This window comes from Eleginops maclovinus, chromosome 12 (genome assembly GCF_036324505.1).
Source record: "Eleginops maclovinus isolate JMC-PN-2008 ecotype Puerto Natales chromosome 12, JC_Emac_rtc_rv5, whole genome shotgun sequence".
Taxonomy (NCBI): domain Eukaryota; kingdom Metazoa; phylum Chordata; class Actinopteri; order Perciformes; family Eleginopidae; genus Eleginops; species Eleginops maclovinus.
The window spans coordinates 14243142-14264394 of NC_086360.1; the positions used below are offsets into that span (position 1 = coordinate 14243142).

At 40.2% G+C, this 21253-nt stretch overlaps 3 protein-coding genes across 3 annotated transcripts; 1 reads left to right on the forward strand and 2 right to left on the reverse strand.

The window, feature by feature from the left end:
- Window positions 1-794: 794 nt before the first annotated feature.
- Window positions 795-8155, reverse strand: rgs7bpa (regulator of G protein signaling 7 binding protein a). Its single transcript, XM_063897599.1, has 6 exons — window positions 7181-8155; window positions 6083-6249; window positions 3206-3336; window positions 2621-2765; window positions 2058-2128; window positions 795-1865 (listed from the first exon to the last, which is right to left on the reverse strand). Exons 1-6 carry the CDS (start codon window positions 7328-7330, stop codon window positions 1774-1776), a joined length of 756 nt encoding a protein of 251 aa, XP_063753669.1. The 5' UTR covers window positions 7331-8155; the 3' UTR covers window positions 795-1773.
- A 1341-nt stretch (window positions 8156-9496) lies between these two features.
- Window positions 9497-17123, reverse strand: rnf180a (ring finger protein 180a). The gene is made up of 5 exons (XM_063897920.1): window positions 16632-17123; window positions 15952-16363; window positions 12399-12636; window positions 11278-11403; window positions 9497-10907 (listed from the first exon to the last, which is right to left on the reverse strand). Exons 1-5 carry the CDS (start codon window positions 16697-16699, stop codon window positions 10702-10704), a joined length of 1050 nt encoding a protein of 349 aa, XP_063753990.1. The 5' UTR covers window positions 16700-17123; the 3' UTR covers window positions 9497-10701.
- A 1994-nt stretch (window positions 17124-19117) lies between these two features.
- Window positions 19118-20779, forward strand: htr1aa (5-hydroxytryptamine (serotonin) receptor 1A a). The gene has a single exon (XM_063897786.1). It carries the CDS (start codon window positions 19290-19292, stop codon window positions 20538-20540), a length of 1251 nt encoding a protein of 416 aa, XP_063753856.1. The 5' UTR covers window positions 19118-19289; the 3' UTR covers window positions 20541-20779.
- The last annotated feature ends 474 nt before the right edge of the window (window positions 20780-21253 follow it).

The following is a 21253-nucleotide window of genomic DNA, read 5'->3' on the forward strand; positions in this document are numbered from 1 at the left end:
GTGAAAAAGGAATATACTGGAATTCAAAGTCAGGCTATCATGATGACTCTAAACATAATTAATTCCAAGGAAGGAAATATAATGTGGTAAAGCTTATTTGTTAGTCAGTAGGAGATGGATCTACCGGTTGTGAGGTGCTACTGTCATGTTACCAAAAACATGTAAATCCTAATAGTCAACTTTTCATGAGCTAGGAAAAGAGTAAACTATATTTAGTGAACATTTGGGACAATTTTTGGTCTCTTCTATTAAAGAAACCATTGCCACTGATCATTAGTAGAGAGGATTTTTTAAGTGTTGAAAAATATACTTTATTCCAGCTGCAAAGGTAGGTAACCAGCTGGCTCCCTTCTTAGGACTGGTAGTTTACCCTTTCTTTTTCTCTTATTTTCAATCAATTCCTCCGCCCAGCTATAACCAAAATTGGCGTGTTATTGTCTTAATAAAAGATTATTTGGCTTTTATCTCTCTCCCATTTTGTTTCTCTATAACTATTTGTCCTCTAGTAACCCTCCCACATCAAAAGGTTTACGCTACAAACAAAGTTTTGACTGTGACAATCCAAAGCAAACAAGAAAAAATACAAAAATAGCATAGAGTAAATGTTGAGGTGTGTATCCCCCCTTCACTATCACCTATATTGCAATCCATTTCATGATTTTTGTTTGACACACAGTCTTAATTGTATTTATTTCCAAAAACTTTAACCACCAGATGTTTCAGAACAGTTTGTCATTTTTGATTGTTTGCCTCCACCAAGTGGACACTTCACTGGATTACATGCAAAAAAAATACAAAGACTAGTTTATAAGTTTCGATAACAAAAGTTTTATTAACAATGTAAAATGACCTATATCAGCTTTGACTACTGAACCTTCACCGTGCCCTAAACATTGATCACTATCATTAATAAGCAAGACCCATGCTGTTCCTCCTCTGACTGCACTGACCGCCTCAGACAGAGGGGGACCCTTCCTGCTTATGCCAACTAACAGAATCTCTGCTAACCATCTTCATCCTTGAAAATAATTCAGAGAGCATTGCGTAAAGAGTATGTGTATATACAAGTCTAATGTCTCAATGTATAGATAGATATTGTGTGCAAAGAAGTTTTCTTTTTGAGTATTGTATCATATATTCCATTCTGAAGCTGGAAAGTTTAAGTTGGATACAGGTACTTGGTTTATGGAAGACTAAATTAAGTACATTAAGAAGAAGAAACAGCAAGGAACAGAAAACAGAGACTGTAATACACAACAAACTTACTCTGCACAAACCTGTCACCTCAGCTTAGACATACAAAGGTATAACTTTGTCTTTGCAAACACCGTCCTTAAAGAATTGGATTGGCGTCTAATTATAAGTTATCACATTGTTTCTGACAAAAACTGACAATAACATTCCCTTTTTTAAAACATGAATCTTCATTTCATTCACTCAGGTTTGTCGAATCAATGCACATTGACATTATTCAAATGACCTCTCATTCTCTTTTACATGGGACAAGCAGATATCAGACTTCAATTACCAAAAAAGGGAAAGTTTGTTGCAAAATATCTTAAAATATATGTTCATGACTTTTGTTTTCATTACATTGCAGTTACTTATCTTTGTATTACAAAATAAAATTATAAAATGGGCAGCCGTTAAAAAAAAGAGAAAGAGACAATTTATTTGAAAATGGCAGTAATAGATTGGTGGGAGACACAAGTGGTGAAGGACAGTGGGTAATGGTGTCTTTGTTACCGCCTCCTACCCACAAAGGCGGGGCCCTTAGCTGGTTACCAGGCAACAGAGCCCAAAGAACCGCCTCTTCCTCTGTCGGACCAGAGGGTAGGGAGTCAGGTTCAGCAAACTGCTGTCGTCTGGGCACAAGAACACACAGCAGACATTTATGATAGTCTTCATTATGTTTTTTTTATTATTCACTGTTGATCCCAATAAATCTTCTATACTTTTTGAGCAGAACGGGTTTCAAAGTGTCCCTGCTTTAAAGGGTTGAGGTGTGCGGGGGGATGTGTGTGTTAGGGAAGGTAAAGTGTTGCTTTCTGTCTTACCTTGGTTCTTCAATGGTAAAGGCATTGTCTCCCTGAGTTTACTGAGAAGGTTTTTCATCTCCCGCATATCCCTGATACAACACAAATAACATAGTTATACTCACACAAACACGCCTCCCATTTTTGCCGCATCATCTAAAAATGTAACCTAAAATACTACTTAATATGTAATGTATTTTGCAGTAAAGTAAAAACTGTATAATACAATACCTACTTTAATTTGATTTGAACATTTTATTAAATGTTACAGTTATAAAGAATAATCCATTACATTGGCCTACATTTTTTCTGGTTAAAGGTACAACATTTGCATAGTTATAACAATTTTAATTATGTAGGTTGGCATAGCTCTTGTAATGTTTTTTTAAGTAAAAAAAAAGTAGAAAATGATCAACTACTACATCATTAATGAGGTTAAAAAGAAGAAAATGTCAGGTTTGACTCAAAAAAAGGTTTGAACTACATATACTGTATGTGTATTTTAAAGAAAAAAGGAGCAGCTACAATTATTCACACCAAACAAACATAGCCACACACAGATTTCCTTTTGTGTCTAGCTATACCTTTCAATGTTCTCTATGTCATTGGCCACCAGCCAACAGAGCTGAGGAAAGTCAGTGGGGGAGGAAGAGGTCTCCTCTAGGATGGGGATGTCCGAGCTGTCCTCGATCTTACTGTCCCCTCCGGTGGGGCCGCAGGCATCCTTACCTAAAGCACACAGAGAGCAGCTAGCCTTTAACATGTATCAACACTACATGCATCAGAATGCAAGGAAAACAAGGGTGGTAACAAAAAACAAGAAGAGCTAACATTAAATCATTCCATCCAATTACATGATAAATGTTAAACATTAGTCCATCAGTGCTGCTTTATATCTGTAGACAAATATTCAGGTCTGTTGATCAGGAATGGTGGTGAAGCTTTGGATGATAATCTGTTAAACAAAACACGGTAGAAAGCTGAAAATCAATAATTATATCTGAACATTTTAAAATCTGCCAGTGTGTGATTGTCTCCTGCTTTCTTTGTTGGTTCTTTTAAATGAATCAACATTTTTGCAAAGAGAAGAGAATCATGCTGTGTATATACAGTACTAGCTAGCACACATGCATAAGTACACACATTCAAAATCTTATTTCTGTATTGACCTTTCCTGTGGAGCTGCAGGGAGCCCAGCAAGCAGACAGATTTGAGCATCTCAGTGATGAACATCTCGAGACAGCACTGCAGCTGGATGAAGAGCCTACAGATCTCAGGGTGGATCTCCCCATCCTCCGGCCTGAAATGGTACATAGTTCGAATACAGCAAGGTAATAGGCGAGCTGGAACTGGATGAACTATGGAAACAATAAGCAACTTCATGAAAACTAATTCAAATCATAGTTTTGTTATGGGAAAAAGGGAATGGATGGCATCGTCAAGTCTCTCTCTATGTTTATCAGTATATCACAGTTGAGTTTAGCATTGTTGACCTCAGTAACTTGATGTGTGGTTAATAGAAGTAATACTTCCATCTTTCAACGTAACATCTTCTATACCACTTCATAATCAGCAAAAAAAAAACAACGATTGAAGTAACCTGATGAGTTAGGCTACTTGTGATAACACCAATGTGATCTCTAACCTGAACAATAAGTATAAATCCTCATAGCAGCAGCTATCGTCAGAAGGGGCAATACATTTACATAAATATAAAAAGTTTTCCAATCTTTACCAAATTCACATGAGAGACCACAGTTTGAACTAGAGAGACCACAGTTTGAACTAGAGAGACCACAGTTTGAACTAGAGAGACCACAGTTTGAACTAGAGAGACCACAGTTTGAACTAGTGGTGAACATGATTTTTGCAGCATTAAATGAAAAAATTGCCACTGACTGGATTTGCTTGGTTATTTTATCATGTGTCTATACTGTATGTTAGTTTGATAATAATATAAATACAATGCAGTGTAAAAGTTTAAACATAAGAACCTCGTCTGAGTATTTTTTATTTACCCAAAGCGGATCACTAGCTTTTATGAGACACTGCAGTAGCTTTACAACCATATAAACCTGGTGTTGAACAGACAGGTGATATTTAGATGGTGTGATATCGAAAGTGACAGTGATGAAAGGCGAGAAACTTGCACCTGGTACAAACACTTCTCACACAAATAGCGTTGTTGCATTTCCCTTTTGGAAAAGTGAGCTTTTCCTTCCCATCCATGTTTTGCCATATCGATGCCTTATAAAGTACTGTTGCTACAGCACAGCTGTCATCAATGCTATCCTGCTTATCAGCTTTCCTCTAGCACATCAGAGAGGCCCCGCATCACTCAAGAAATCCACACACAGGCTTTATTTGATTAAAGGGGAATGATCTGTGCTGTCTAATTCAAGCGCTGTGAATCTCGTAGTGGAGAAGGACACCAAAATGGTCTGAGAGCTTTTAGAGAAAGAGCTTTAGAGTATGTGCTGGTGATGATTATGACAATCATGTTGATGCTCTTATCAACGGGAATTTAGAGTTCTCTCTAAAGCTGCTGCATCATCTCTATTTATATAGCAGCAGCAGGGAATCCAAGTACAGTATTATAATTGATAGTACTCTTTTGTGTTGGAGGTATTACTGTATATAGCTGTATAATTACGAGCCATATATTGGAAAAAGAGTATACAGAACTGCTCTGTTTCTCCAACGATATAAGTATGAAGTTATTAAAGCCTTGCTATAAAAAGCAACTGAGACACCCCTGTTCAATGGATGTTGTATGATTCATGCCTGTGCATGAAAGAAACATGCAAGAGACATGCTTACTGACTAACCATATGAGTGTATCACGCATATGTGATTCAAAGACTCCACACAAAGATTTTGTCATGCATGTAAGGGACAGTGAAGGATGTGCATTCTTAAATGGCTGCAAGATGTAGCAAGTGGATTAATTATTGAGCCAGGAAATGGGTTACAGAGCAGAGAACAGCCTATAACACATTTTAAACTCATCGTTGGGAGAAATGTGGCAGACTAATATTTGATGGGAGAGCATTCAATGATTTCACAGGTCTCTAATGAATGTGTATGCCTGTATTAACGAGGAATCCAATAGTGCTCCGGCTTTGGCAACACCTAGCACTGCAGAGCATCCTCCAAATCTCTCTTACAACTGGCATTACTTTGTCCGATTGTTATTTAAGTAAGTTTGAGATTGCCAAATCAGCTGGCATCTTAGCTCCAGTGAGGACATTTAAATCCCAAGCCTCACTTTGCCCTTCTTACACTGGCACCAATGTGGAGTAGATTATGCTCAATGGAGAGTGCAGGCCAAGTCAACAGACACGCCAGGCTTCTAGCATAGCCTCTATCTTCGACATGAACCTCTATCATAAATATTACGTGTAATATTTTCTTTAATACATTAAGTTTTTCATTATTAAAGCTAAGGATTATAGATGTTCTGCACAAGAGAAAAGAATAACATCAGTTTTTGAAAAGCATGATCAAATGACAACAGAGAGCGACCTACAGCATACAAAAATACACACAGTCACTCTGATAACACATTAAAAGCAGAAATGCCAAAGTCCTCAACTGCACATTATTGATACTATTATTATCTTTGATTTTGGTCGAGGGACGCATTCCACTTCATGCATTAAGGTTTTAGGCCCCAGCTAATGGGAAGCGGTCAGTTAGAGCATGTTGTTGTAATTGCTTCCTGGTAAAGCTGTCTCACTAGCAATTAGAGACATCACTTTAAAAAAAAAAAAAAGCCTAATTCATGTTCTGTGCTCCCATAACTCTTTGTCCACTTTAATGGGACAGACCCTTTAGATGTTTTCTTCGAAGTTAAGAGGAATAAGTCTAAGAAAAACAGGGATGCTTATGCAAATTGAAGATGTGCTTTGGTAAAATTAGATACTGTATAACTTCAGGCACAGCAGTGTTGGAGAGCGCCCCATTTGGTGCACTTTCAGCACCATGGATAGCGCTTAGCAAGGTACTAATGTTTAGCACCGTGGAAAGCGTCTCCGCCAACTCACCCTGATATCAAGGAGAGACTGTGGTGAGCAGCTCGCGCCATTTCGCAGCCTTTAGTTCGGGTCTTCAGCATTTCGGCCCTTAAAGAAGGACAGTCCACAGTGATTTCGCCAATGGAGATGACCAGTTCACGGTACAGAGCCACAAGCGTGTTGAACTCTTGGACGATCTGTGATACAATGAATGAGATAATAAAATCACATAAAAAAATAGGTTATTCCGAAAACGACTTGGTCAGATAAGTACCAAACAAAGCACTCCTCTTTCGGCTGTCTGTTTTTGTCATTGAAGAAAAACAAGCTTTATCTTTGGCCTTCTTATTGAATGAAGAAGTGTCACTCAAGACTGAAATGCTGAGCAGTACTATATCCAGCCTAACTATTCTTTTCCCCTCACTGAGGAAAAATAATGTGCCAGTGCAGGTTACCGATAACAGTATGAAAAAAATGCAATATTGCATATTATGGAGTAAAAGCTATTGTCGTTTAAATGTTCCGTAAAGTCAGAGTGGATGATGAATGTATTGATTTTCTTTTTCATTGACGGGGGTCCCATTATGTTAAGTTTGGTTGTTTGCACAAGCTCAGAGCGTGGGTTCAGGGCACATACATTTCGTTCATTTTGTGCAATTCCTGCATAGCATCCTGCTGCACTCCTATGTAGGAGCAGAGGCTCCATGACGTTCACTGAAATTTGAAAGGGTAAATAGAATACATATATTTCGTGCCAACATTTGTCAAAACACGGGACCTCTGTGAAAGGATCATAGACTCCTCCGTTGAGAATTTTGTAATTCAAGCAATTTTGATACCAGCCAAAATCACCTGGAGCTTTGCACACTCCAAATGCAAATCACACAGTCAATCTGCACGCAGAGATGATCTGTTTGGATTCACTCCCGACAAAGCAATGTAAATTCAAATAGCTATTTTTAGGCACCCAGACCGGTTACAGGCTTTTCTTTGCAGCTACTAACAGCTTTCGCCTGTGCATTCTGCCTGCACGGGATAGTCGAGAGTATTGGAACAAAGACATGTTGGGATAATAACATCACTCCTTATCAGAGGCACCATGCAGTCATTGACGTGTCGCAAACCTACCATTCTGCAGTCGGCCACGGCACGCTGGGCTTTGCGGGTACTTTCGGTGCTCTCCCTCCTTTCTGGGTCGCGGGAAGGAGGCTTGCCAATTTGGAAGATGTTCCCGGCTGATCTGGGGCGGTTTTTGCGCCCATTCGATGCAGAACTCATGCATACACATCCACTAATAAAACAGCCCTAATACAGAACGGCTTTGTCTTTTTTCCCTACCAAACTCCACCACTTTCTCTGTTCCTGCCTCACTAGCCTGCACCTTACTGTTCACCTTATTATCTCCTCCGTTTACGCTGAATTCACCTTCGCCAACTACTGGCTGGGTCAAGCCTAGTGTATTGTTATAGCTCCGTTTATCTCTCGCCTTCCTTCTCGTTAGTGTGGGAGACGAAGTAAATATGTTCCCAGACAAGCCTCAGAGAGCAGGAGAAGTGCCGGATGAGCGCCTGCGACTCCTCTCCGCATTGCCTTAACTGCGACGGGGCGCAAGTCACCTTCACTCCAGCAGCAAACGGTGCACAGTGAAGACTTCACACCCAACCCGGAGCCCAGCTAGCTGAGGTGTTTTCTCTGACGCACCGATGTCGGAAGGAGACGATCGCAATCACGGATATTCTCCAAATGCAACCATTTTTTATGATTGCGAGTTTCCATTAAGCACCAATAAGACGGGCGATAACGATATTGTCTTCGCTGCAATGTGTCTTTATTGAGAATAAATAACACTGCCAATGTCCCGGCTGACAATTCTACAGCTCCTATGCTACACCTAAAGCCTCTGTTCCGGGGAAAATCGGAACGCAAGGAAACAAAAACTTAATCGTCGTCTGGTATATCGCGGTGTCAATTCTGCTCCCAGCGTCTGATCCGTCGAGTGTTTCCGGCTGGTTGGGCAGGCCTGTATCTAACCTTGGAGAGGCAGAAGAAGACGAGCAGTTGCTACAGGCCTGACGTGGCTCTGTATCTGGCAGCACTGCGCACCCAAAGGACGGAATACTAATATGGCCCATCCAGTCAAACCCCCGCCCCGAGCTGTTACCTATTTGAGCTCATAAACGAGTAAATGAGCTGCTGCCCACTTTTAGTACAATACAATGTAAGAATATGCCATTGAAGACTAAATGTGGGTCATTTTAGGCTTTAGTATCGATCAAATACACATCTGCTATATTGTTGCTCTTTGTTTAGGAACTTTAAAGTGTGATTTATGGAAGTCTTTTCTTGTAATTATCCCTGTTATGATAGTATCATCTACTTTAAAACTAAGTGTGGTTTATTGTTACGTTATTAGACTTCACAGTGACATCAGGATTTTAAAAAGTTATTAATGGTATGAGTGTTTCATTGTTACATTTTTGAATATATCGAATATATACGATATCGTTTTACCTTTTTATGTTGCTTGTTGCACCTAGAATAATCTTACATCCAATTCAATTAATTCATGTGCAACTTGATAAGCAGACAAATACATAACCAAAACAAGTATTATGTCATTCTGAATTAAATTAAATCAAATGTACACACAGATGGGGCACAGTGGCATAAAAGAATCAACATAGTAAATATCAATAAATAAATGTATTATTTATGAATAAATGTGTCAGCTTTTGTATCTTTAGTTTCAACACCAAAACTATACTCTTTAAACATTCTTATTTTTTGTCGGCTAATATAAATGTTCCTGAATCTATTGGCGAGTTGCAGCAGTGCCATTTGCCATTCCTTGCTTTTTACAACCACAGAGGAAAGTATGTGGTAGATAATGTGAATAAATTACAAGTCCATTTCAGTAGACGTTGAGTGTTCTCTCCAAACCTGCATTACTATTTAATTGTGAATGCAGAAAAATACTTTAAAAATCCTTCATGGCAGTGACATACACCCACAGGCACGAAGCATTAACACACGAACTCAAAGAGACACGCATGCATTTCGGAGGGACAGGAAATGTACAGTGTAATCTTTCTGTCTATTTAAACGTGAAATATTCTGTATGTACGTGTTTGATTTTGATAGGTTTTTTTTTTTAACATTGACACGCCCTTTTCAATTGCTTTTACTCCAAACTGTGTGTACCCGTTAAAAATAAACACATTACAAGTTGGCCCATAAGGCCAAAAGTTTATTAAATATAAGTGAAAGTATTTGGTCTCTTTAAAAGTGTTTTCAGCTAGGGCTTCACACCTTTCATCATGAAGCCCACCAAGGGATGCATGTGGAAAATGAAAGGAATGCACTTTGGAAAAGCTCAAATGAAATAGCATGTAGTAAATATTATTTTGTTAGTAAGTATAGTCACAATTCAAAACATAAAATCTGTCAGGAATAAAGTAATTTATTTGGCTCTTACACATGATTTCATCATTCAATTTATAATCACTTAAAGGTTAATACCTGTTTGTATGAGTTTCTATCTGCTAAAAAATAAATTGACTTCAAATTGACAACAATATTCCCTCCAGATGGGTGGTTATTGGCAGGAAAATCAAATAAAAGGTCCCTCTTATTGAATCGCAGGAAATTAAAAACAGAAAGACATACTGTAATGTATGACAAGTGCCTAAAAGAAATGTTTTAGTAGCAAGGATATGGTCAACTGTGATAAATTGGAACACAAATGTTGATTACTCAACAGATATGAAAGAGCAACTCTTGTATTTATTTATTTTTTCTCTTGATAAAACATGAAAATCCACCTAAAAAAAATCAGCCGTTTAAAAGTATTTAATTTATACAAGGATGTCCAATACCTGTATGGAAATGCTGTGTTCTGGGGTTTGGGCAATAAGAAAAATAATAAAACCCTGAAAATGCCCGAAAATACTTTATATATTATGCTTGTGTTTCCCAATACTAATATGTAATGCAAATAAGTTAGACTTTGAATGGGACATTTTTAAATTCAATTTGTAAAACACTGTTCGAATTTTCAGGTGATTTTATGATACATGATTGCTATACTTAAAAGCATTGCAGTATGTTTTGTCATAACTGCACATCTTAAAATAATTAAATCTGTTAGGTCAGTATGCCATTGAAGGGAAATTAATTAGAAATGTCCACAGTTATACTATAAAATGTGTATAATGCCAGGAGTTATGCAGTTGTGTTGCTGTGTTGCTTATCCAAAATGTCAGCATTAACTAAATGTATGTAATTATGTTGAAGGGAAACACTACAACTTATGTGATGTTACACCGGTATTATCCCCCCTTCATGCAGGAACAGGACAAGATGGATAACAGAGAACATAGGATTCCCAAACATCCCCCCGCACCATTTCCCTATTTTAATCATTTTACACAACAAGCTGGCACACTGTTGTTTTCCCTCCACAACGACATCCCACTTGCTTGACATTCCCTCATTGTTTTCTCATTAAACCCTATCCCTCAGTTGTACCCTTTCTCCCTAAGTGTACATGCCTGTCTTCTGCCTCATCTTAAATTCCTTATTTTATAATAATTATTCAGTGCTGTCAACCTTTCCTTTTTCTATGTTGCTCCGTCAATGTGCCAGGACTGTCAAAAAGAAGGGAAGAAGATGTAGCAAAGAAAGCAGAATATGAAGAAGCCAATAACCCAGTTGACTGAGTATATATAAATGATGACCATGTCCATGTCAAAGCGCCAGCCTCGAGAGTCATCCTCAAAGTCCAGAGCATCCAGGCGGTAGCCTCCTCCATGGGGGAACTGGCGCCTAGCTATGGTACTGGACGGCCTCTGGAAGCCTGGTTTGGGTGACAAATATGTATGTAGTATTTTTCATTTAAGCGGTACTCTACCCAAAACATCGAACAAGAATTAGCTGTAAAATATTTCTACAATAGTTTGCTTCTTTCTTGAATTAATTGAAGTTACAATAGATTTTAATGATGTTACATTTTTCAGGTAGGAAGAAGGATTAGAGTCTGACAAAAAAAATAATTGTACGTATAAAAAATGAATTGAATGTGTGTGGGAAAGGCAGCCACTTATACAATATCAATTACAAAGGCAATCATACTATGGTTTAAAATGTGTCCTATTGTTTCTGGTATTAAGTTGATAAATTCATCCTAAACTGAGAACATTTCCATGCATGAGGATTTAAAAACTTGCCTCCAAAGATACGGAACAGTTTTCTGCAGCTTGGGAGAGGCCACTTAGCACAATTTGCTTTCTGGAAGTTCTGTTTGCGGGAGAGATATTCCTTTGGGAAGAATGTTTTTGCTGTTTGGTTTAACTCTGTAAACAAGACAAGGAGACAAACTTAATATTATAAAGCATCTTCTTGATAGCCTGGATGAATGAAGTTTGATTTATGAGATATTAAAGATCCTGCATTATTACATTGTTATTTATTTTTTTCTTGTTCTGTTTCTGTGTGACCTCGGCATTGGTAATCACCACAAAAGTCTTATCTAAAGTCGTGTTCACCTAATCACTCACAAGAGCCCTTAGTGTGTCTGCGATGCTCATAACCATGGCCACTCTGCCTATTTATGGACACAGCAGTGTCCCTGTCGCTCATTTCTCCTACATACATCTAGAAGTAGGTCATAGTGAATCACAGAACTTCATTACTTATTCATAGATTTGTCCAACTCAGACTACGTCCCATGTAATCAGTGTGAGTGATCACAAGGTTACTTCAAATAAGGATGTCACTATACAGCAGTACAGTGAAATATCTTTACAGTACATTATGTAACATATAAGACAAAGGTTTTATTTTACATGTAACATCTTACTGTATGTTAAATAAAGATAGCGGTTTTATTTTCCATTGGTAACCCCCTTAATAAAAAGCTAGTTTTGTCATGCATTTGCCACCCATAAGGAGTTCTCCTTATTTTCAACAGAAAGCACAACATAAAGATGTTGTGATCCTGTTTGATTTTCTCTTCTCATTCTGGGTGACTCATCTGGTCAGAGCTGAACTAAAGGTCTACTCTGCTCCCTGTGGGACGTCTGCAGCTGGGCCCTCGAACAATCTGATGCTTAGATCTGTACCAATACACATATAGCTGCAATTATGCATGTATGCATCCACATATTTACTGTTTCATTACACTGCCATGGAATATTTTATTGCACTGTAAACCTCTTATTATACTGGCATATTTCAAAATCCTTTTGTCCATCCAACATTATTCAATTTAGAGTGCGGAGTCATAAGTACGAGGTGATTTAAAAATGTTGAGAATTGTACATCAAGTGCTTTCTGCCTATTAGCTCACCCTTCTGGAAGAAGACATGTGTGATGATTGTTCTGCAGAGGGGGCAGGGTGTGTTGGTGGGGCTGTTCTTCGCTAGCGTCCTCAGACAGGGTTCACAGAAGACGTGGTTGCAGGGGTGACACATGTAAGGACTGAAGAACACGTCCAAACAAACGGCGCAGATGAAACCTTCTCTGTCACCGGCGCTCAAGTCCTCGTCGTCCTCACTACTGCTGCTGGATGGGTTCCCTGTTGAACTCTTGGTGCGGGGAAAAGGCAGAGAGAGAAAAGACATATAGATGATAAAGATAGATGTATTCCATGCATATCTTATCTATCGTTTTGAGTGTTTTTTGAGAGCATTCAAATCAGGTTAGTGCCTAACAAAAAACAATTATTCAATGGATATCTCTTTTTTAATTGGAACATTTTCATGAAAAAACTCATTTCTAAAGGTTCAGACTGAAAGTGAAAACATTGTGCTGCTCCACATATAAGGTTTTCAGTATGTATTATCACTTCAAGATGTCATTGCACCAGCTGGTGATTAATATCTGTGAAAATGTACTATTTTTCAGTCCTCTGGAGATTTTGTACTCTCTTCCTCGATACACCCATTTTGATCAGAGTAAATGACTTTTACAGCAACCGGCACAACATAATAATATGTGTGAGGACATGAGGGTGTTAGGTGTGAGCTCAAAAGAGCATAACGTTTACCTATCTACATTTATACCTTTGTACTGTAAAGCAAGAAGCGTTGTTTGCTAAAGAGGGAAATTTGACCCAGATACTGTTTCTAATTAAAACTCCATTCACTTTACAAAATAAAAAGGGGGGTTGCATCTCTCGAGGTAGAGTTTAAGTATAAGGTAGAGTGTGACAGATGAATACAAAATTGAGCAAGATAACACCTTGTCTTTATGCTGTACATGCCCTGTCCTCTTATCTTTCGATCTAGTCTGTACCCTTTTATTCATAGAGCTCAATACACTGCTTTATCCCTCTTGTCTCCTCAGCAGTCAATTGCCCTCTGCAGACTCAAAATTTCTGAATTAAAACACAAATCATATAAGAGGAAGTGCCAACACTTGTTTTAAGAACAGTCTGTTGTATCCCTGAAGTCCCCCATCTCCTCCACAGACCTGTGGTAGAAATCCCAGAGGATTGGTGGCTGAGGCCTCAGTCTTGAAAAGCCTGGGGGTGCTTCCAGAGTAATTACCCTTTTCTCACTCAGGGGGAGCTCTGGGGACTTCAGTGTCTTACCAGCCTTCCTCCCAAGGTGTGTCATTATCACAGAAGAGACAACACAGTGTACACAGCTCCTAAGGAATCATGGGCACTGAGGCTTCCCCCTGCAACATGCACAGTAACATGACCATTTGTCTTGGTATCATTACATGGAAATGTGAAAATGGATAAATAAATGTCAACTTTCTTTCATTGCTTTCCCCAATTTTCACTTCTATTAGTTTGATTTAGTAGAGTTGTTACACCACTGACCTGAAATTGATATGATTTGAGTAAAATAATCATTAGTATTTCAGAGGAATACATTTTCTGCAGAACTCCAAGCAGCAAATAAAACTGCTTCAGTGATGCAGCTGAATAAAGTCAACCAAAGAATCAGCCACTAATTGCCTCTTCACCCCACAGGAAAAAATCACTTCCTGTGGGAAACTGGATGACAAAAACACCTGCTCTGACCTTTGGCAAACTTTGTAATGTGAAGTACAACAGGACATTGTACTCAGAAGTAGTAACATGATATTTTCTCAGGGGGGTTAAAACAAATATCTCCACAAACAAGAAGGTATAATATGTCAGCAGTAAAGATATATGAAATATGCAAGAGCAAAATAAATAAAAGCATCATTCACATTGTGAAATATTTATTGATGATTAAAGGTTTTAAGAAAATAAATCACAAAAAGGGGGAATGAGACTATTGTTCTACTTCTCTTGGGGAGTATGTCAAAATGGCTACAGCAAATAGCAAAAATGCTGTGCTTGTAGTGAGGAGTTCCCCAGTGAGAATCATTGTAACTTTAAAGTGCAAAGTTGGAAAAAGCTGACAAAAGAGCATGAACACCCCAAAATGCTTTGATAAGGATTAATGACCAAGCAAGCTCATTCAATTTCCCTCTGAATTAAAGAGAATCTAAAGTGCATAGTTGGACAAAAACGCGTAATCACTTTTTCTCTGAGTTAGTGAGAAGTTCAAAACCACATGAATACAGATAAAGTGTCGAGCTTAGCTTAGCATAAACACTGGAAGCACAGGGGAGCAGCAAGCATGCCCTGGTTGATAGTGTCATTATTCTATTGCCATTACACAATCTAATCAATATTTAAGGCTTTATAAGTTAAAGCAGTTAAATGTGTCTATTGCCACTTTATTATATGGTATGTTACTTGGTCAATTGACACACAACATGAATAATAAATGATAAAAGACACGTTGATCATTTGATGGAGTTGTGCCTTTACTTGCTTTTCAGTCCAAACTGATTTACCCTTAGTTTATAACTGTGGGGAAAATTGAATACGATTTACACTTACAGTTGATGCATTTTCCTGTAAGTGACACATGCCATCTGTTCTCTTCCACAGAAATAATCCACCGGATTAAAATAGACACAATTACATGTGCTTGAGTGTATGTACATCATGCATACATTAACAGGCCAAATCCAATGTGAGGGAGAGAGGAATAGCTTAACTAAAACAATGTAATCAGCAGGGGGGGTTTTTGAATTAGTCAATGGATATTGTACTTTTTCAAAGCAACTCATTCTATGAGCTTTCTCTAATTCAGAAGTAAGAATAATTTAAATCAACCGATATGACTGCAGATCTGCAGCAGCCAATCAAAACAGAATCTGATCTTTTGTATGATTGTTTTTGAAGTGCTCTCCAACCAGGACTCATCATGCAATCAATTCAGATGTAACCCCACTGTAAACCGCAAAGACAATGGCTATTGAGATGAGTATGGTGCTGATAGGACTGTGAGCAGTCAGACTGTAGATGAAATGAAAACATAAATACACGTCACATGAACTGCTATAAATGATTATAGAGAAAATGTTGAGCGATTCAGCCAGATTTCAGCCAGATTTTTGTGCCTATTGTAGTTTACCACACACTCAAATACACACAAGTCGTACTTGCTGTCTTGCGTTAAACTTTCATCATAAATATAAACAGACCTTAACTGAATCAGTTACTAACGTAACGCTGAAGTGCCGTGAGACTAGAGCAATCCAATAGTACTGTGCCACGCTAATGCAACTTGATAAAGAATGCACAGATGCATGATTTGGTAAAAAAGAAAAGAGAAGGACATGCCATTCAATGGTAGTAACTTTCTCTCAAGTTCTTATATTGTTTTAAGTGTAACAACATGGAATGCAGGGGGAAATTAATTATTCAATGATCTAATTACAAGCTCTCTGGTTCCTCTTGTGGCACACAAAGATATGATCTTAATCATTAAACCACTGGCAAGAGTGACGAGAACAGCGACGTCAGTACTTATTGGTGTTTGAAGGCTTAGTAAATTGTCATTCACCTGTCTGCTCTCCTGCAGTTGACTTTGTCTCCATCTCTCTCTTCTCCTCTGCCTCCTCCTCAGACACTTAATCCTGTTCTTCTCTCTTTTACTCATCCTCCTCTCCCCAAAAGGAACATAAGGCAGTATCACTGCTGAGGTCATGGTTTGACCCGTCACCTCCACCAAACTACTGCCTCCATCCTCGCCATCTTCCAAACCCTCCTGTTCTTCATCCTCCTCTCCTTCACCTGCCCCTAGCACTGAACTGGTGATGTGTGTCTGGGGGATTTGTGACGGTCGTCCAGATGATGCCGCTGTCCTCACCTCCAGCCAGAACGGATCTGGCTCTCTTGATGAATCTAATGGGTAGTGGTGGAGGTCTCCTGTCACTGTCCTGGATGAAAGTCTCTGAGGAGAGAGAGCTGAGGATCTAGATTGAATAGGAGGCGAAGGGAGAGCAGAAGAAATTAGTGTCATTGACGGGCAAGGGGCTAAGGGGTTTAAATCAGGGGTGATGGTCCTGGTGCAGTCAACACTGGGATGTCTAGGACATTGGTATCTTCTCTGGAAGTTATTTGATCCTTCACAAACTTCGGAAGTGCTGTTAAACAGGGTATCTGAATTACTGCTGGACAGACTTTCAGTGCTGCCTGTCCTTGTCTGCCCTGGAATCTATCTCCATGGGTATCAGTTCTTACAGTCTTTCTCGGCTTTTGGTTTCCTCTTGGGCTGCCTCCCGCATGTTCAACATTTGATATCTCCTCATCACTGTCTTGGTTTCCTTCTCTCCAACTTCCTCTTTCCTTGCTGCAGGTCTTCCTATTGGCTTTCCTCCCTGGCAGGGGAGGTCTCACCAGTGCCTCCACACTGCTCGACCTACCCTCTCCAGCCGGATCTGCACTTGTTAGCCCAGGTCTCACTGGTTTAAAAAACGGGGTATGAGTCTTGTTGTTTCTGTTTTCTTCCCCAGCATCCTCACTTCCACAACCTCCAGTTCTGCGCGAGCTGTTTACACCAGATGGTTCCAGATGGGAGCTCATGGTGGCAGTTTAGAGCACTTCAGTCACCAGCAGAGCAAAGCTGATGTAGCTTTAGCCAGCTAGCCTGGTCTTTCCGCTCTCATCTTTCCCTTAGTCTTTTCTTTGCCTGACAGTCTTTCTGAATGTATGGGAGGTAGAGGGACTGTTCCAGTGTAGAAAAGGTGAGCAGTGCTTTGCTCTGGCATGGACCATCCTGCTCCGGTTAGCCTGCTGGGACATTCCACACTTTTGATGAAGACAAAGCCCCACTGGTGAACCCCATTACAATAGGGGCACTGTCCAAAGCTGCACTATTGTCCTGTGTGACCTATAGAAAACACATTGCTATGCAACCATTGAATACACAAAAAGTAATGTGAATAAACCAGAGTAACCTTTTTTTAACTCACGTCCACAACCATGGTGTCAGCGTTTTTCACTCAGGGGTTTGCAAACTGAGCATAGATAGTGTGTGTTTGTGTGCGTTTATGTGTGTGTGTTTGTGTGTGTGTGTGTGTGTGTGGGGGGGGGGGGTATCATTTTCAAACAATTGTTTTATTTAATGTCTAAATTCAAGTTTTATGAAGGTATATACTTTTTAGTGTTTCAGTGTAAAAGTCTAGATCAGCAGAAAATCTAAATTTATTTGATGATTAATGTCAGGATAAACTTTATGTCGCTTTGTTCTGACAGGCTGCCTTATGGTTTCTAAATTGAGAATATAAGAAGAAATTAACAGCTTTAAAAAAGTTAATAGCATTAAAGATTGTCATAGGTAAGTTATTATAGGTATAGTATTTGTTTTGCATTTTGGGCTTTGGAATATCCCAGGAGACGTGACAGGACATCTCTTTTGTGCAGTGTGGCTATTAAACATTTGTCAAGTATTGGTTTTTTTGTTATTGTTCTAATGACGTCGATTATTTTTTTCCTAAAAAAGTTTTAACCTTTTATCCCCATATCAAAATACAAAACAGAGCTTTTAACTTCTCATAGGAATGGGACAGGAAACATTTGTATGAAAGACAGGGAATGACTTCTGGGGGTAACTGTGATGGGGGTATCTTATAGACAAAAAAAGCAATTAGTAAAGAGTTCAGCCATGCACTTGTATTTTATGAGTGAATCCACTTTGAATATTAAGTGCAGCCTGAAGCAGGCATTAGTTAGCCAACATTGTACATTTCCCAAACTTCATGCCCACTGACAAAAATACATCCATGTGTGACTTTGACTAAACTTCTGGTGACAGTATTACATTCATGTGGGGGGGGGACCACGAAAGTGTTCACCTTTGCTACTTGTGTCCCCCCCTCTGTCTCCTCCCTTTCAACAATATCCTTCAAACTCCACCCTGTGTACATCTCTCTCTCACACACACACACACACACACACACACACACACACACACACACACACACACACACACACACACACACACACACACACACACACACACACACACACACACACACACACATCCATCCTACGTACTCTGCCTTGAACATATCTTGACACACGTTCCATGCATTATATGATGCTGTACCCGCTGTGGGCAGCAGATGGCAGCAGCTTTCCTCTCTGGATTGTCTTGGCGCTGTCCCTAGTCCTGAAACTACCCCTCGCTCTCGACGCTCCGTTCAGGTTGCCTTATTTCTAATTCCGGCTTGAAATGCATTGTTGCACCATTAAACACTTTATAAGCACTTGGTGCTGAGTTTATATTTAAGGTCGTTTTGCCTTACATGAAAGCATTTTGTTTGTTCAAAGAAAAAATGATAGCCCTGACCATTTAAGATGTGAACTTTAAAAATCCACAAATTCGAACAATCACTATGTCCAAATAATCAAAAAAAGTGGAGAGAAAAAGAGAGAAGAGCTTTGCACCCTCCTCGGCTGTTTGCAGTGGGGAAACGGGGAGAGCAGAGGCACAAAAACTCCAGGGCGACCTCCAAACGGTCTGACGTACCCCAATCTGCTGGTATAAATGAATTCACGGCGTCAACAAGCTCAGATGATTCGCAGCACCAGTAAGGGCACCCGGCTGTCAACACTCACGAGCTACAACACACAGAACCCCCCTTACACACACACACACACACACACACACACACACACACACACACACACACACACACACACACACACACACACACACACACACACACACGTCTGCGTCATGCGTCCTGAGAGCGACGGCACCAACACGGTAACTCCGATGGACCCCGGAAAACCGCACAGCGGCAGCAGTCTGAGGGGCTGACTGTGTCCTGCTAATCTGTCCAGCTGCGTGTCCTCACTGCCCTGAGAAAGTTGTACTCTGAGTGCGGTCGCATAATGGATTTTATAACAACAAGCAGCAACGACAGCAACGCCACAAGCACTTACCCAGACGGGGAGGACGTGGTTGCCGACTGGGACGGGGGTGAGAATGGCACGGGGTCCGGGTCTCTGGAAGATGTAAAGCTAAGTTACCAGATTATCACCTCTCTGCTCCTGGGGGCCCTCATTCTCTGCTCCATATTTGGCAATGCGTGCGTCGTGGCAGCGATTGCCCTGGAGAGATCTCTCCAGAATGTGGCTAACTATCTGATCGGATCGCTGGCCGTCACAGACCTCATGGTATCGGTGCTGGTTCTACCAATGGCGGCCCTCTACCAGGTTTTGAGCAAGTGGACACTGGGGCAGGAAATATGTGACTTATTCATCTCTCTGGATGTACTATGTTGCACATCATCCATCCTGCATCTGTGCGCAATTGCTTTGGACAGGTACTGGGCCATTACAGACCCAATTGACTATGTTAATAAACGGACACCGAGGCGAGCTGCGATCTTGATAAGCGTGACTTGGCTTATTGGTTTCTCAATCTCTATCCCGCCTATGTTAGGTTGGAGACGAGCCAAAGACAGGGCAAACCCCGACGCCTGCAGCATCAGCCAGGACCCAGGCTACACAATCTACTCCACATTTGGGGCTTTTTACATCCCTCTTATTCTCATGTTGGTCCTGTATGGGCGAATATTCAAGGCTGCTCGGTTTCGAATTCGAAAGACTGTCAAGAAAGTCGAAAAAGTAAAAGTGTCAGACAAGTTTTTGACCGTGTCTCCGGCCATCTTCCACAAGAAAACTAACGGGGAAGCCGGGGTCAAAGGCTCTCCGTGCGTAAATGGCGCCGTGAAGCATGGAGAGGAAGGAGAGTCACTTGAGATCATTGAAGTTATCAGCAACTCAAAGACGCACCTGCCTCTGCCCAACACCCCCCAGTCCTCGCATGGCTACGAAAACATGAACGATAAGAACTCGGGGGCGAAGAGAAAGATCGCGCTGGCTAGGGAACGTAAAACGGTCAAAACACTGGGGATCATCATGGGGACTTTCATCTTCTGCTGGTTGCCGTTCTTCATCGTCGCACTCGTGCTGCCTTTCTGTGCAGATAGCTGCTACATGCCGGACTGGCTGTTCGCAGTCATAAACTGGCTGGGCTACTCCAACTCTCTCCTCAACCCCATCATATATGCCTACTTCAACAAAGACTTCCAAAGTGCTTTCAAGAAGATCATAAGATGCAAATTCCACAGAGCATAACAACACATTCAAAACATTTTGTTTGACTTTGATGTGGAGTAAATTTAACTGACAGCAGGAAATGTTCACTGACTGTATGGGAGAAAAATAAGCCCACAGACTTTAATTCAGGGACAGCCTCCATTCGGTGTGTGTTCGAGGACCATGTAAAAAGAAAACGCAGGTTCATTGGCCGCTGATGAAGTGAGACATTGCAGGAACTTTTTGCTCTTAATGTACACGCATATGTTTATTCAGTGTTGTAGATACAGTATTTAGCCAATTTCCAACTGCGGACATCGTTGTATCGCCATGCAACACGTGGCATGTGCTGATTCCATGCATAACACCATAAGACACGAGGGGCTTACATCCTACGTCACGGCTTTGTAGTACTGAAAAAATAAAAGCAATCAAGGTTTGGCATTAAGAAACATGAGTCCTTTTTGTTTAAAGAATAAGCGAGTAATAAGCCAAGCGGCATATAGTGAAAAATGTGTTTTTCTTGGGACCTGTCTCATCATATATCTTCATATAATATAAAGTATGAATCATGTTGTAGAACAAACAAATCAGAGAGCTTTGGTTTGATAGGCCACACTGATGATGATGATGATGATGATGATGATGATGATGATGATGATGATGATGATGATGATGATGGGGGCCGATCAGGTTATCAGTGCAAGCTGTGTTTGAGGTCTTACAGCAAATGGGTATCGAACAAACCACAC